This window comes from Agelaius phoeniceus, chromosome 8 (assembly GCF_051311805.1).
Source record: "Agelaius phoeniceus isolate bAgePho1 chromosome 8, bAgePho1.hap1, whole genome shotgun sequence".
NCBI lineage: Eukaryota > Metazoa > Chordata > Aves > Passeriformes > Icteridae > Agelaius > Agelaius phoeniceus.
Window position 1 is genome coordinate 33,995,887 of NC_135272.1, and position 17,686 is coordinate 34,013,572.

A 17,686-nucleotide genomic window follows, 5' to 3' on the forward strand; every position below is an offset into this window, starting at 1 on the left:
GCAACACTTGGTGTTAAAGATTAGTTATTCCCCAAATTGAGGATTTTCTCCTTTCCCAGGTATTTCCATTGTCAAAAATAAAGGCCATGCCAGACACAAACATTGCATTTTAAGTCCGGCAGAATTATCCCAGAGGAGCACAAGTTATGAAACAAACTTACTGAAAAGACACCTTTTTTTAATGTTTTTATTCATAACAGTATTACATGGTGTGTTACAGAAATTAATGGAAAATCTCTAAAAATTTGTTGGTTTCTGTTGTCGTTGCTGAATGCATTACACATAAAGTTAAAAATAATGTGTCTGTAGATGTTAACAAATGGTCGTTATCTGAGGTAAAGTTAAAGTAGGTTTAGAAATGTACTGCAACAGTCATTTTATCTTTCTCATCTTTATTAAAAAAATAAGTGTCAGAATGCAGAAATAAAACGGAATGAAAACCACGGAGTAAACATTTTTGCAAAGAAGGTGCCCAGTACGTTATTGAGATGAAAGGTTTCATCAGACACTTGGATGACTACGATCTATCAAAATATCTTTTCATGACAGGTAAAGATCAAGAACCTACGGGGGGGATGGTAACAGGATGGCTGGTGGGGTTCCCTGGTTTGTAAATTTAAAGTGACGAATTTAGTGCTAGTGAAGGATGAGGGGTTAAACAATTGCACAAGCTGGATATTGGAGTTATCTACAATACTGGTACAGTGCAGAGGCCCTGCAGCCCTCTCAGCTCAGCATCCCAGCCACGACAAGGACGATCACAGGATGAGACAATCCAGAATCTGTTTTTATTCATGAGCAAAAGTAAGACAAAGGTCCGTGGTGATGGCCCAGAGACACCAGAATTCCAGCCTCATTCCCTTGGCACCTGTCTGTGAGTGATCTGCTTCCTACAAATGAGATCCTCTGAGACAGCAATCTCTTCTTTCCTCTGCCTTTCACCCCACAACTGGAAATGCACTGATGACACTAAACCTCCAATGTCTGGGATGAACCAAAACTGCGTTTGTGGTTCCATGTGCAGGACAAAACCCCAAAAAAAGCCGCTGAGGAAGAAAGTAGCACCACTGTGCAAATCAGGAAAATATTCTGACAGAAGCGTCCTCCAGAAACACTTTTACCTCTGCTTTTAATCCTGAAACACTCGATCCACCAAGTTTTAAATTATCTCCTCCAGGTAGAAAACTTGATCTTCCAATGGGAAAACAAGCTTTGCTATGAAGCTGTTTGCACATGACTAAGGAACAAGCATCAAATGACCGTGGATGGGGATAAAATTCTCCTCTCTGCAGGTTCATTAGGTCTATTCACAGCTAATTTCTCATTCACATACATTCTGCAACACACATTTCTCTATTTTCTCTAATTCAAAATAAAAAAAATGGGACTGTGTTGTGAGATTTGGTTGCACCTACCAACAATCACCACCCCAGTTATTCTGCCTTCTAAACCATTTTTAGCTTATAATAGAGATGAAAGAAAGTAAAACATTTATAACTCCAGGCCTATTTCAATCATGACAAAAATGTAAATCCTAATGTGTCAATTTAAAAACAAAATCTGCACAATAACCCTAAAAACTGATTAATCCTTTGATTTCTTTAACCTTTTTTCCTTTTTTCTTTTTTTTTTCCTTCTTTTTTCCTTTTTAGTGTTAAACCACTAAATTCAATATACTGTAACTGCATAGGAACATCAGGAAAACACATTTGACCTGTATAACAATTCTCTGTAGGGCAAAAATATATAGATTCTTTATGAAAATCATGTGCTAAACATATGAACCCAAACACTGCACTTTTTGCTTCATAAATGTAAAAAAAGGAAGTTTTAAATTCTTTTTGTTCTGCGTGTAAACAGTTGGATGACTTCTGTGCAGAGGTTCAAAGGAATGTCAATGGAAAGTGATCTCTTGCAAGTGGAATTATGTCCGTGTGATAATGCTAGACCATAAAATCATGTGTTCCCATTAATTTCACTAGTTGCTGACAAGCTGACTGCTTTTGGCAAATGCACTTGAGCTTCAGCCCATTATTGTTAAGCATGTGAAAAAACATATGTGATGTGAGAACCACAAACTGGGTTTGCCACACCTCCCAAGCACTGCAACTTGCTACCTTTCTCTACTGTGTAATGGCATTAGTAAAAGAATTTTCATAACATTTATATTTACAAAAAAAAATGGCAATTTTCATTCGAACTCCTTAAAGCCATTTCCCCTTAAACATTTAAAGAGTTTAACAGTAAGATTTTTTTTTTCAAGTTATAAAATAAAAATCCCATTTGATTTTTTTTTTCTGATGTACAAAAAGTGATAAAGATGAACAATTTTGATCACAGAGTCAGTTTGTTATTCCAAAATCCATGCCGTCCTTGTCCCATTTGTCAAGTCCGCTTCAACCAAACTCCTAAACCAGAAGCATACCAGTATTATTTGGCAAATGATTTCTTTTTTTCATCAAAAATGGCACACAGAGAAGAAAACACTTGTCTGCATAGCATTACAGCAGCAAGATATTGAAGAAATAAAAATATTCCTTTTCTGCACTTTGTTTAGAGTTTCCTAGGAAATACTGACTCTTTTGTCTTTCCTCAGTGGGACTCGATGTCCTTTCTCTACCCACAACATGAGTATTCCAACAGAAAGCAGCATTTCTTCCTCATGATGTGCTAGAACTTAAAGGTCCATTTGGCAACATTTTCAGTGAAGGATGGATAAACAACCGAGTTCTGTTCTGTGGTTTCAAGTTGGGAACCATTTCCGCGGGAGGCGTTTCACTGTTAGATCATACTCATACAAAACTACAGAGTAAGAAATACATTTAAAAAAAGGAAAAAAAAAAAGAAAAAAAAATATGAAACCACCAGTATTTTGTTGTTATTCTTGTTTAAATATGTCTACATAGGGGAAAAAAAAAAAAGGGTCAGGATCAGCCTGATGTAAATGAAGATGAAAAACATGTCACCGTGACATAAAAAGTGCCAGCTCGTGCCCCAAAGGCTGTTGCATGATAATGCCACTGCTACATACAGACTCTGCTTTTGGCTGAAGAGAAAAAAAAAGGAATGTCTAACACCCAATAGATTTCAGATGCTCATTATTTATAGGTGGCACACAGAAGGTGACAAATGTTTAAAAGAAGACCGAGGAGTAGGATTTCCTAGTCTGGATACCCACCACTTGTGGGGACGGGGCTGCACTCGTGGTATGAGAAGCAGGGAGAGTTTTCGTTTTGTGCTGCCATAGGAATCTGCCATTGGTTGCCAAAAAGAACACATCAGGAACACTCGTAGAGCCAGTCCAGGAGGGCAAACTCTCTCCTTTGTCAGACAAAATCAATCGGAAAAAAGCATGAAAGCCAAAGGCCCGCCAGGTTGTTGGGTTTCGTTTGAGTCTTGGAGCACCACAAGCCTGTAACAATGCTATTTCTTAGGTCTGTTAATCTGCGCGTAGAGAGGTTCTGCTTCCTGGGGATAACAAAAATAAAATGAGCAGAGATGTCTCCAGACAGCATTTTCAGAACATTTTTACAACATCTGCTCGAGAGCAGCGATACCTTGTGAGCCAAAACCCACAGGAAGTGTTTGCTTTCTGTGCTGCCTTGAGCGATCATGGCGCCCTGGTTGAGTGGTGAAGAAAATGGGAATTATTTCAGAAAATGAGTGTTTTCTATCCATTTCCTCCTCCAGCACTGGCCATGCACTGACCCTCACTGCTGGGCATGGACATATGAGGGAATTAAATGATAATTTATAGGGCTGGATGTTTGGGAGTTCAGAGCCTGGAATTGCAGCCGGCGTACAAGGCTGAGTTTCCCCCCAGCAGCACAACAGCAGAACATAACTGTGGGTTTTGCACAACTCTGGAGAAAAACCACTTGCAAACAGAAACTGCCACGGAAAGCTGAGCTAATGAAGCTGTGATGGGATTTAAAACAACAACATGAGTGGCCCATGAAGAACGAGGAGCCCTGTGCAGTTTGATTAGGAGTCTGTGGAACCATTAGTACAATTGTTAACACTGGGAGGAAAGCATGTCAACTGGTTAACAGACACTTTCTTGGGAATTTCCTGGATGTGGGAAGGGGGAAAAGCTGCCATGTTCTTCAGCTCTTGCTTCACAGATGACACACCCTGTGCTTTCTTAACACTGTGTTCATCTTGGCCAAGGTGGGTAGGAAGCCATTTGTGGACCCTGGAATCCACTCTACTTCATTTCCAGAAACTAATTTATTAAACTAAGAATGACATCTAAAAAAGGAACAAGACAGGCAGAAAGGCTAATTAATGCCACACTGCATTAACTCTCCACAGCTTGATAAATATTCAAATACCACGCCACAACGTTGAATTTAACCAAGGTAGAATCAACCCGTGTTACAGCAGCATTGGCAGGAGCTGACTTTTGAGCAAAGAAAGCCCAGAAGGCTGGCAAATCACTGGGCACTGAGCAGCACAGACAGGCCTGCCAGGGGATGGCACAGGATTTTAATCACTGTTTGTCAAAGTGATGCTGGGGATGAGGAGAACAGCCCCAAGGTGGATCCACAGGTGCTCTGGGTGCCTGGCCAGTGCTCCAGGCTCTGCCCATCCCAGTGCCCTGTCCTGCCTTAGAGTGCAGGAACACACAACAAATCCAATATACAACCTGATTCCTCCATGCCAAGGAAAGTTGTCTTTTATTCCCCCAAAGTGCTGCATTTCTGGAGCTTGCAGACACTGTCCCCCCACCCACTGCCCACATGGAGCTCTGAGTGTGCTCCCAGCACTGTGAGTGAGAGAAACCCTCTGGAATGATTAAATAAATGCTGCTGAAGCTATTCCCAGCAAGAAGCAAATACATTTTGTGACCTTGAAAAACTGAAGGAAATCAAAGGAGATGACTGAGAGTAAATAACTGCTTTTCACACACTGTGAGTTAAGTCTACCTATGCCAATTTTCACGTGCAGGCTTGAAGCTGGCAGAATGATCTATCACAGCTAGTTCAGACAAAATCTGTACTAATTAATGTGTGAACCTGACACACACCAGGCCATTCTTCAGGCAGTTGCTGAACCTAAGGTCATTGCAAAGGGAAGTGAAAAGGAAGGAGGAGAAGAAAAGGAGAGGGAGGGAGAACATCCCTTTGGAACAAAAGATGTCAGTTTTTCAAATGCCTTCAGGGAAAAAAAGAGGTTTTCAAAATGTCAAGTCTGCTAGTTAGAGCTGTCCTCAAATATCCTTCAGATATGCAGAAGTGCTGAAGTAACAGGTGTCCTAAGGTGCCACTGGACTCCCCACCCTTGGAAGAGGAGGAGGAGGAGGAGGAGGAGCTCCTCATCAGCAGCAGCACCTCCAACAAGCCTGAGACAGCCTTTACAGTGAGAAACTTCTTTGATTCGTACCCAACATTTATCTGTGCAAACACCTGATGAGGCACAGGCCTGCATTTCTCACTGATTTGAATAATTTCTCTTCCAGCAGACCAGAGCATTTTGCATGAAAAGTGTGCTCTTGTTGCTTCCTTTCAGTTGATTTCTCCCTTCAGAAGCCTAAATGAGAAATTAATTGCAGTAATTGTGTGCAGTCTTCCCAGTCAAAGGGTTTTGGTCGATGCCTGAGATTTGTTTTCTAGTATTATTTTGAGCCAATTCAAGCATGCTTTTAGCCCAACAATGCAAATGGTGTCTGTAAAATATTGATACTCAAGAGGGCAAAAGAGAGCAGAAAGGGACAGGGAAAAGGCAAAAGGAGACTCGAGTGCTGTTGGCTTCATGGACAGCTCCTCTCACAGTGACAGGCACTATTTTGGAAGGTCTTGAAAGCAGAAATAACTCCCCTTTTTTACATAATCCACACAAAAGTCACAGGGCATGTTATGAAAAGGCAGGTGGGCATTAACTCTTCTCACAGCATCTCACCAGCATTTTCTGCCTTCTACCACTGCATTAGGAACAGACGCGGAGGGAAGGAAAGGATTGGTCTTTGTCAGAACAAAAAGAGAGGAACAAATAAAACAGCAGACAAAGCTTCTAATTCACATAAACCCCTCGAATCTTACAGAGCTCTCCTTGCTGAACTGGACCAGAATCACTTCTGATGTGCTTTCATCAACCCACAGGGAGAAACCAAGAGAAGAACTGGAAGCACTTTTTTTTTTGCTGTATTCCAGAAATACCTCATGCTGCAAATCACTTTATTCTTCCCATTTTAAGGGGGACAAGACAGCAGCAAACACCATTTCTGATGCAGTCCACTACTGTGTGAGGCAACAAGGGTGCTAATGCTTTAGAATAACATTATGGAAATGCTAGAAGTAAATTTGCATCCCATTTGAAGGCATTAACACCTGCTCCCCAGCAGAACTAATCACTGGAGAGCATCTCCTGAAAGACTCAGCACCCACTCGGGCTTGAAGGGGTGAACTCACTCACAAAACCTAACTGTGGCTTAGGAAGAAACTATTTTTAATTTTTACCCCGGCAGCCCTTGGATCACTGCGAGGCACCTGCTCTGTGCAGAGCTGCAGGCAAGATGTTCTCAGTTGAGGAGGTGAGGCCTGAACAGATTTCCATGCCCTTTACAGCCACTTTCACTCCTGGCTGACTGATCAGAAAGGGCAGGCTCAAATGATAAAGAGTTTCATGAAATAAGTGTGCTGGAGAGCCACACAAAATGAGCATCTTGTGCTGGGGTTGCAAGTGAAGGGGGTGGGAATGTGAAGCATCTTCTCTGGTTTTTTGCATGCTGACCCATAGGCAAAATAGGACAGAGTAAAGTTGGCAAGCGGGGTTGAAATTAAATATCTTTGGTGATAAGACAGGTCATTCCTAATGCCCCATTAACACCCAGTTTTTATTTATTGCTTATTATTACTTACTGATATTTGGTTATTTTTCTTACAGCCTCCATTAGCAGCCTAAATACAGCAAGCCTCTAGTTCAAGATTATGCCTAGAGAGTGCCTCTGTTCTTAACATAAACCTACCAATGAATATCTCTTACTTTCAAATATCCAGTTTAATTATTAGCATTCTAAAAATTTCTGTCATTTTAGTAGCAAGATGGATGCTGTACATCCATGAAATGAAAATGCAGTGACAACTACTCAGAAAGATGAACCTGCTCCATATCTTAGTCCTGATATAAAAATGAATTGCAGCCAAGAAAAACTGATTATTTCTGGGCCCCTCTCCCAAAACAGTGGCCACACAATTATTTCCATCTACAGATCTGTCATCCAGACATCCTTCCATCTACAGATCTGTCAATTCTCCTTTGTAACAATCGAACCTAATGGCCAATTTGAAGCAAATTGTTCGGAAGTCTCAAAGATGCTAAATTTTCACAAGTAGATTTTTAAAATCAGTTGTCGTGCAGAAGACAGGGAAATTTTAAATGACCTCATCAGGGAGGAAGCGAGGAGAGCTTGTCCCTAAATTGAATTGTTGGGTTGCAAATCAGCAAGAACACAGCTACAAAGAACACTGTCTCTTGTTTAGCGGAAGAAGTTGCAGAAATGGAAGGGTAGAAGGTGACCTCAGGTGGGCTGGTAGCACTGAAGAGGTGAGAAGCCCTTGTATGAGCTGGCACATGGAAATGGACAGCCTGAAGGAGACTGCAGCAGCAGCAGAGAGGAGGGCAAGCCTGCAGGATGCCCCTGTTCACAGAGCAGCCTGAATTTCTCTGCTCGTGCCTCTCCATATTTCTGGGAAATAGGAAGAACCAACTGAGCAGGAGACTTGAAATGTTAATTTTAGGATTTCTCTGGAGATAAGCAGGACTTCCCAACCTGTGATCCCCTTCCAAAGACACAACACTACTTTTGTCAGGCTCCCAGCCCTGCTCAGACTGTGTCTTTGGCTAGAGAACAACAGCTTTAGAGCCTACAGCAAGAACAGGTCACCTGTAATTAGGAAATTCTCTTTGGGCTTTACCCAGTTCTGATTGAGCCGGGTGAAAAACTGGAACAGGTCCTGCAAATGCAGCCTTTAGTATTTTGAACCTATTTGGAATCCTGGTGCAACAGAAAAGGGGCAGAAGCAAGAGGAGGATGCAGAACCAGCTTGATATTCCCTCCTGAGGCTCACTAAGCTCCCAGGTAACCCAAGGCTTTGTCCATAAATTGCTTTTTCTCTCCACTTCCTAAACCAGCCCAAATATGAGTTTTAGTTTTTAGTTTGAGCCCATCCCAGAGCTGAGTAAGATTTTTAGGAACATTTATCACCAAGCACAGCACTTGCTCCAAGATGGATGATGGCAGTGGGCCACCAAAGCACCACCAAAAGCTGATAGACAAATATTCTAATGAACTGTTGCTCTCCTGACAGTGCTGATGGCATTGTGAAGGGTGTGACACGTTTTGAGGGCTCCTAATTGTCTGCACACATTTCTCAGAACAACTGAAGAATTTTTTTTAGGGAGATATGCTCTAGCCACAAATGTTTTGAAGGTTTTCTGAGAATCTCTCATGAATGATTGCCAGTGCAAGTTTTGAGCTGGGCAGCAGCTCAATAGAGCTGAGTTTGTTGCTCTGTTCAAACTCTCTGCTTTAATGTAAAATGTCAACAATAAGAAATGTTTAAGACATTTGGTAGGATCACAGCTAAGAAACAGTTCTTTCCCTCTCTCTCCTTTCACCACAAATACTCCCCACATAATCTAGAGACAGCAGTGGGGATTAAATATAAATAATCTGAAGGTGGCAGTCATTCTGTATTCTTTTCACCTCTTCTGCAAAATCACTATCTGTCCTCAACAGCATGCATGAACAACGGGGAAACAACCAAATACAATAAGCAGCTCTGCAAAGGATTAATCTCATTTCACCTGTGGAAGTTGGGCCTTTCTGCTTCTTATCTTTAACCATAAAGGGACAAAGATTTAATATATCCATAAAATGCCACATTTACCTACTAAGAGCTCATAGCTGTATCTGGAAGGGCTACTTCCAGAAACAGCTGCTTCTGGAAGGATGAGGATTTTGAGAGCTGAAATGGAAGATTGCAAAAGGAAGAGAGGAAAAATAAGAGAAAAGAAGATAGTAACTAGATAATAATTTAGAGTATCAGAAGGAATCAAGAAACCAAATTGCTGTGGTACCTTGAAAGATCGGGGTACAAAAAACCAGGCAGGTGGATATTCTGAATACATCAAGATAAATAAAGACATGGTATGGGCAGAGCTGATTTCAGAGATCTGGGAACAGACAGATTTGACATTTCTGCACACAATGCTCTCCTGAGAGGTCCATTCAGCTGAGTTGTTACTGTGCAGTTCTTGGGTAAGAACCACGTTCTAAAGAGCGAAGTAATCTCCCATCTAAGCCACAAAAGTGGCTTTTATGCAGACTGTGATTCTTCTGCACGACATGTTTCTCCCCATTAAGTTTCTCTCCAAATGCAGACTCAATACACAACTCCCCAGTAAGTCCTGAATTGATAATTTTCCATGGGGATTAGACTTCCCGTCGCTCTGACGACACCAGGCTTCAGAATTAGCTGGGCTGGCCTTGGGAAGTGGATTTCCTACACAATGCTGCTGAATGCCTCTGCACACAGGCACAATGATATTAGTGGAACTTCACTGGAGAGAGGCTTTCTTGTTTTGTTCAGCTTCCTGTTCCTGCCTACAGCTCTCAGGAATTAATGTAATACAATAATCAGGAACATTAGTTAACGTTTCCCAGCATATATTTCAGGGAATTATACATATTTGATGTGAGGCTCTACAGGGATTAACTAAAAATGCAGCAAAACCATATGCAACCACTGGTAATACAGTGTCCTGGTAGCTCTGAATTGCAGAACCACCCTGACTGAGATAAACCATAATAAACAGATGTATGTGGGTTTCCAGAGTGTGGGACTCAGATAAAGGGCAAATCCTCTTTCATGATGTAGGGAAGAACTCTTGGAGTGGCCTGAAGCTGGGATAGCTGGGGATGTCAGTGCTGGCCAAGGGCAGGCAAAGGCACAGCCAAATTATCAAGTGGCACCATCCATCTGCAGCAGCAGCTCTCACTGGAGTAAAAAATGAATGTTCTTGCTGGAGCAGCTCATCCCAGCTTGACTTTCTCCTCACACTGCCACTCCTGGACTCAAGGAGACACAAAGCTTAATGCTACTTTTGCTGCAGCCCCAGGAGCTGAGCATGGGTGAAGCTACAGAAGGGGGAGATGCCCTCTCACAGCACCACATGTTGTTAAGAGAGAACCTCATTATTCCCAAGTGGATCAAAGCTAAGTTACTGTAAGGTTTTTTAAAATCGTATTTAATGCACAAAGTAAACTGACTCCTAATGAAACTATTAATTTGGAGCTGAAAAACTGAGGACGGGTAAGTCACTGGCAAACCCAGTGGAATTTCTGTACAGAAATGGGAAGGGTTCTCCCACTGCTCTGGATTTGCTCCAGGAGCTCTGTGCTGGAGCACAGAAGCTGTATCAGATCACGTATTTGGGCAATACCAAACAGGAGTGGCAGACGGGGAGAAGATAATGAAACATATTCTTCAAACAGCAACACTAGAGAGTATTTGGATGGAATAACAACGCTCAGCACTCGTAAAACTTCGTAGCTTCAATGTTTTTTTGGCAAAATATATTCACTGTATTGAAACAAATCACAGAGCATTCACAGGCAGCCACATTTTCTACGTGTTCTGTAACACAAAGGATGAACAGATCTTCTTTCCCGTCTGTCTGGGTTTAAATGACTTACATTGATGAATAATTTTTAAAACATCAGTATGCCAATGGTAATATGAATGATGATAATTTTCAGATGTTTTTAATTTGCAGTTGGAGATAAAAATACACAAACCCATTTCAATATTTTTTACATGCAGATAATAAACGTGCTTCTTCTACTGATTATCCCATTGATTTAGGGTAGAGACATTCATGTATCATTACATAATTTTATTTAATGATTGTTATGTCTATGGGTAAGATGTCTTATTCCATTTAATATGTTACATCTGACTGAAGGCAAGGGTGGCTCTGATAAAAAAAATGCTCTGCCTAATATGTTGTTAATAATGGCTCAGTTTCCCTATTTGCCCTCAGAATTTGAACACAAAGTAAAATAAGTCTACATTTCTTTCAAGCATGCAGGCAGCTGAAACACACATATTTGCATAAGCTGCAACACTCAGTGAATGGCAAAAGCCATGCAAACCACCAAGCATGAGGAATACACTGCGGAGGATGGAGAGGAAAAACGGAAGAGATGAAAAGGAAAAAAAAAAAAAATAAACCATGCATCCATGAAAGCAATGGCAGGCACTGGTGGAAGAGTAAGTGAACACCTCAAGGTGTAGAGAAAAAAAGGACAGATACCTACCCCAACCTGTGCTATCTAGCTACCGACCTGTGGACTTATAGTATCACCAGTTGGCTCACCAAAGGGATCACTGTTGGAGGAGGCCTGAGACCCATCAGGCTAGAATACAAGAACATAACACCTTTTTTTCTCAACAATAGAAAGTGAAAAGTCAACACGAGGTTATTTTCATGCTGTGGGCATAACAAGTACATCCTATCTCATGAAAACCAGAGAGTGAGGCCTCGCCGCTCTCCAAAGCCATAGCGGTTTCCTACAGCTGCTGCAGGCACCAAAGGACCTCACCAGTTCCTGCTGGAGCCCAGGCAGGAGCTGCCACAGACTTCAGAAGGTACTGGATCAGGCCAACCAGAACTGCAAAAGGCCCTGAAAGCCATGTGAAACAGAGAGAGTCCAAGCTTGGGTTATTTTGCATTTTTTGTTGTACTGACCCCCTCTTGCCTTTGGCTCACTCGGGCTCCTCCCTCCCTAAGACACCTGGTGATTGACAGTCATTGCTTGGATAACATTTCTTGCTTTGGTCCATAAAGGCAAAGAAACCACATACTGAGGGCCAGAACACTGAGGAACGTAGTTAGGCAAGCAACTGGGATGCAAGAATGTGCAAGACAACACCAACCATCATCTTTTAACACACAAACTCTCACATCTTTCTCTGCAGCCTCAGCATGTTTGTTGTTTTACCCCAAACTTCCTTACCACGAGAAAAGTGACTGCTGGTGTGCTAAAGAGGAGACTGGATACATCTAACATGTACAGCCCTACATGTGAACTCTGAGTTTGGTTCCTTGTATGCAGGGTTAGTGCACATCAGCAGAAATGCTGTGCTATCAGCTGTCAAACCCAAAGCAGGATGGGAATTCTGGCTGCAGCTCCCCCACAAGCACCACCCAGCCCTACTGGAAAAGTTGTTTCTGACACTACAGAACAACATTTAATCAGCTTTTATCTTTTCTAGTTAAAGGAGATGACGAAGATTTAGAAACCTTGCTACTCACAGCCTCTGGCTCCTCACTTTTGCTTGGGCTTTCAAACCCCTCTTCAAAGAGGTCATCTGCAGCAGGGTCACTTGTATGAGATGCTGATGATTTGGATGGAGAACTCTGTCTGGGTGCAGGGGTGGGAGCTAAACAAGGATTAAGGCAACAGCAACAATTATTCTGCTGATTTCTTCAAAAAGACACAAAATTTGCTCACGCTTTTACATCTCTCAACTTTCCCCACCCCCAAGGATCATTCTCTAACAAGGAGCTGCAGGAGGTAAATTTGGGCATGGTTGTCATTATCAATCCCATGTGATTTCATTTGGCAGCTTCCAAATTAAGTTTGGCTGCATCTGGCCTATGTCCTCATGAAGGTGGGAGACACCACTACATTACATTAGGAATGTGTGAGTCACCTGTCCTGTGGCAGGTAAGTGAAACAGGTCTCTGACTGACCCCTGGTGAATCTCCTGAATTCATATTTTCAGCAATCTGCTGAAAAGAGAAAATCCCCATTGCCATGCTATGAACACCATAAGCTTATTTTACAGCTCTCCAATGAATTTCCCTAGGTGTCCAATATGTCAAGCTACTAAAATAAATACCCATCCCTTAATTTCGGAGAAGCATGGATGGGACATTAGTGAAACCAGTTATAGGGTTGAATGCCATGGGCTTCTGCCAACCAGCCTGCATGTTCCCATCACAAAACAAATATTACAACATTTAATTTTAGAAATTAAATTTCAGGCTGTAGCTGTCTGGGCTGTTCATTTCTATGACCTCTGAAATTCCTCTATGATATTTTCCTTTATGGCTGCAACACATTTCTTAAGCCAGAGCATGCATGAAGGTTCTCAGTATCTGGTTTGGAATTTAAAAAGAGACAGAAGTGCTTTGAGGAGCAGTCATGTCTGAGGAAAGGGATGGCTGAAAGCACATAAATACTCACGTGAATTTGTAGATGGTGTCGTGGAAGTCACAGGAGTCAAATTTAACTGAGAGATGTCAAAGTCATCACAATCATCTGCTTCCTGTGCCATCCCAACTTTGTTAAAGTAACTTGAGAAGGCCTCTGAGGTACAACTGAGGGAAGGCTGATCTGGTTTTCTTGATGGCACTGGTGGAGGCTGAGCCATCTGGAAATCTTTAAACATTTCTTTTCCCATTTTCTGTCTGGGCCTGTCTGTCTGCGGGCTCGATCTGTTGGAATCGCTCGTGGGTGGGACGGTGGCTATAGGAGCAATGGTACCTTGAAACATGGCTGCTTGTAAAGGCAAAACAGTTTGTGTTGGCATGAAGGCAGTGGGCTGGAACTGGCCAGCCACGGATGGCCACGGCTGCTGGGTGGGAGGGAAGATGCCGGGCTGGCCCCACGCGATGGGCTGTCCTCCCTGCATCACCTGAGCGACTGGAGGCTGGGCACCCATGGCCAACTGCTGCTGAACAAGAGGTTGCTGTCCCCAGAAGGAGGGCAGGACAGCTCCCATGGCAACATAACCTTTGGGGAATAAAGAGAGCAGGAGGGGGGGAACAGATGGGGTGGAAGGTTTCAGTGGCGCCGTGGAGAGCGCGCGGGAATAGCGACGCAGTAAATCAGAAACTGCAGCGCTGCAGCACGCTTGGAGAGAAAACTGAGAACACTGAATCCACATCACTACACAAGTGCTCACACTCAGAACCACAGGCTGGTGGACTCTGCAAGCCAATCATCTCAAATTGCATCATAATGCCACTGCTACTACTAATAATAATAAAAAAATCCAACCCAGATGATTCCAGATTAAAACCCTCACACTTGGTTATTACCCAATTACTTGAGAACATCAAAAAGATCTTGAGCTTCTGCTGCACTAAATACCTATTAACAACAAACTGCTTCAGGTATTAGGCTAACATAACCCCTCCAGCTGAGGAGGAAATTAATGATTAAAACCAAAATTATAATTGCATCCTGTCAGACCTGAAGCCTCCTTTAAAGCTACCAAGAGTTTGACTTGTAGGAATTATAGGATCAGGGGCTTTTTTATTTACAACAACAACCATGTGCTCTGAAACTAAAACTCCTGTAAAACATTTTACAAATTAAAACTGACTAACATAATTATGTTCCACTGATACAAGTACTGTGCTTTTTACAGATATGCTGTTTCACATTTAAATTCAATACTTACCACTAATACTTTGCATATTGTAACTCCTCTCTCAATTTTAATACTGCTACAGCTTTAAAACTCTGTTTCCAACCTGAGTGTTTCCCCAGTTCTCCTGCACCTTCTCCTCTTTGCTTTATTTCTATGCTGTTTTGTAATCACAAACATAAGGGTGGCTGCTCTATTGTATAGGGAAAAGCCCAAAAGTCAATAAAATGCAAAAATAAGGAATTGAATTTTGAGAGACCCAGCTCCTGAGTGATAGAAGGAGCAGTAGCTCAGATACATTTCTGTTCCAACAGATATCCAGGATGGATTCTCCAGATGATCTCACCCCCATTGTGATCCCATCCCAGCAGAGAAGAAGAAGGATACTGTTCCATCTGACATCATCCCCAAACACTTCCCTGCCCCTGTAACCTGCCTGAGGTGCAGTGGCTGATCTGGTGCCATCAGAGGAAGCAACCAATTAGAAAATCACTGCTCAGTGATTCAAGGCACTCCTCCTCCCCCTCATCCTCCTTTCCTGTCCTAAGTGGGGCTGGGAGCCCTGGGAGAGATCAGCCATCCAACCAGAGTGTCTGTGCAGAATGCACCCAGCTTTTGAATTCTGAGCACTCTGAGGAACCCAGCGAAGTCCAGAGGACATTCCAGAATTTGACAAAGTGGAATATCCTTGGAGTGCAATTAAATTCTCAGCCTCTGTTTACTGGAGACAACAGAGGATATTCACTGCTGCCACAGAACCCCCAAAATTTAAACTAAATGCTGTTTCCTCTCTTGCTCCTGTACCTAGAAGTTCTCTTATCCAGATGACTGAACTATGCTTGAACTCCCAGTGACTTTTTTGGCTTCTGCTTCAAAAAATGTAGGCATATTCAAACTAATGTACTCCCTGCTTGCTTTGCCTTGCCCTGAAGCACAGACCTCAAAAGCCTTCCCCACTTCCACCCTGCTAAAATCAATGCCCCAAGTACTGAAATGCAAACCAGAGCTGGGCATTGATCCCCAAATCTGATTCCAGACTTCAATTCCAGTGCATTCCTTACCTGAGGGTACGGCAGCAGTGCTGAAAGGTACAGAACCAAACATGTCTGTACTAGCAGGGAGTGACTGGGATGAAGATGGGATAAAGGCATCACCTGGAGTAGCAGGAGTCTGCAGGGAGACAGGCAGAAAACACAAAGGTGAGATATCAGCTGCAGCTTCTGCTGCCACATCACCTGGAGCTCTAAAAATCCAGGTTTGGAGAGAAGAACGAGAAAGAAGAATGAATGGGAAGATGTAGAAGGAAAGAAGGAATAGAAATAAAAGTATTGGAATTTGCTGGGGATGGGAGAAAAAGAAAGAAATTAAGAAACTTTATATCAGAGGAAAAATAATTAAGGTGAAATTTGCCTGGAATACATCACAACTAGAATACTGACATAATTTCTTTCTCCAGAACATACAGACTTGTGATTTTAGATGTTAGGTGACAAAAGGGAAAGTGACCAAGGCATTAACTTTAAATTTATTATTAACAGTTAAGGTAAATGAAATATCTACAGGATTTATGGAAAACTTAATAAATATTGCTTCTAATTAACCATCAGGACCAGAATCATAGGTCTACATTAAAGAAGAAGCCAAATCCAATTGAGTAAGCTGAGGATGAGCAGAAAGGGCTTTGAACATTTAGTCCCAGACATGATCCAGAATATACTGGAGATCTGAGGCTCCTGACCTCACAGCACCTGAATTTTCTCAGTATATTCACACTTCCCTACAGCTTAATGCAAGGCTCTAAAGCCTTGTATGACATTTTTTGTTATCTTATAATGCTGAAAAACATGTTGAGTGATTATTTTTGCCCTTAAAAGACATCCAGCCCTTTCTCTCTCTCTGTGTCTTTACTTCCCCCCTTTAAGAGCAGTTCTGGGATCTGTGCTTGGTGGATCCAGAGACATGAAATATGAGGCTGTAACTGCATCTTCTGCAGGGCAGTGAGAGTGCAGTGCAGCATTTCCCTCTGACAAACACAGGGAAGCAGATCTGCAGCTCAGGTTGCACCCTATGTGACACTTAACACCAGAGCAAAAAAATAAAAATCAAAGGTATTTTTGCACATTGTTGTGAAGCAGGGACTGCACGTTCAATTTACTTCACTTTTATTTTCCTGAAAGCTAAAAACTACTTTGAAATCCTCCCCACTGGAATGGCTGAGGACACAAATTGTAAATGTGCTCAATAAATGTGCTGAAAACGGCAGGCAGGAAAAACACAGTGCAGTTTCCCTGGGTACTCACTGGGGGAGAGGTTACATCGGGAGGAGTGGACATGTCCCCAAAAAGCTCTAGTTGGGTAACAGCCTGTAAAAGAAAAAAAAATAAATCCATTTATCTTTTGAGGAGAAGAAATTATGAGTTAAGTAGCTACAACTTGTAAAGTTATCTGATAACAGCAAACAAGATAAACCTCCCCAAAGTCCTGCAGGCTTCAACTGTGAAGTCCCACGTGGAGGAAGCACGTAGGCTCAAGCTGTGGGATTTTAATATTGCTAATGGACCCAAACAGCCAACCACTCACTGTAAAACAATTCTGTAGGAAATTCTCCAAAGTGAAAAAAAATGAATAAAACATGAAACAGCCATCCAGAACAGGACTGGATGCATTTCTGCTCTGCCTTTAACATCAGTGAGCTCCAAGCACCATTTATGGCCAGTCCTTTTCCCTGGCTCCTCTTCTAAACCCTCACTTGGAGGTCTTACAGCATGGCAGCAGCACATGGAGTGCCAGCAGGACACAGAAGGGAAGGGCTTTTAAAGTGCTGCCTGATTTCCCCTTGCCCATGGGACAGGTGTGACCTGGATAAGTGGACTTGAAGGAGGATGCACAACTGGGTTATCGCAAGTTTGTGGCTGTACATTTAATTCTTGTTAGAAATATTTCCTTGGGACGCCCTTCACTGGGAGCTCAAAACAGGTCACCCATGCAGGCCTGGCTAACTGGACCAGAAGAAAAAACACACTTTATTATAAGAAGCAACTGGAGTGGCTGCATAATCAAAGCTCCTTCACGTGTTCTAGAGCAACTTTACTCCCACCCACCTGCACATGAGTTCAGCTGGAGTTCAGGGATGTTAAAGCACAGATCCCTCAGAGCTCTGCAGGAAACCTAAACCCCATCCATCACCTTTATCAGGGTGGTTATACTGGAAAGCTTTGCTGAGAACCCAGAACTTTATC

General features: G+C 42.4%; 1 protein-coding gene across 13 annotated transcripts in view; it reads right to left on the minus strand.

Annotated features, from left to right (window-relative positions):
* Nucleotides 1-372: 372 nt before the first annotated feature.
* Nucleotides 373-17,686, minus strand: part of DAB1 (DAB adaptor protein 1) — a 413,920-nt gene continuing 396,606 nt past the window's right edge. For 11 of the 13 annotated variants that reach the window (XM_077182569.1, XM_077182563.1, XM_077182566.1 and 8 more), the window contains 6 exons: nt 16,748-16,810; nt 15,509-15,617; nt 13,259-13,807; nt 12,322-12,449; nt 11,324-11,422; nt 373-3,468 (listed from right to left, as the gene is read on the minus strand). In XM_077182569.1, the coding sequence (XP_077038684.1) occupies nt 11,339-11,422; nt 12,322-12,449; nt 13,259-13,807; nt 15,509-15,617; nt 16,748-16,810 (933 nt within the window). In that variant the 3' untranslated portion in view covers nt 373-3,468; nt 11,324-11,338. The remainder of the gene's footprint in view (nt 3,469-11,323; nt 11,423-12,321; nt 12,450-13,258; nt 13,808-15,508; nt 15,618-16,747; nt 16,811-17,686) is intronic. The other 2 variants (XR_013183324.1, XM_077182570.1) reach the window with 2 other exon arrangements.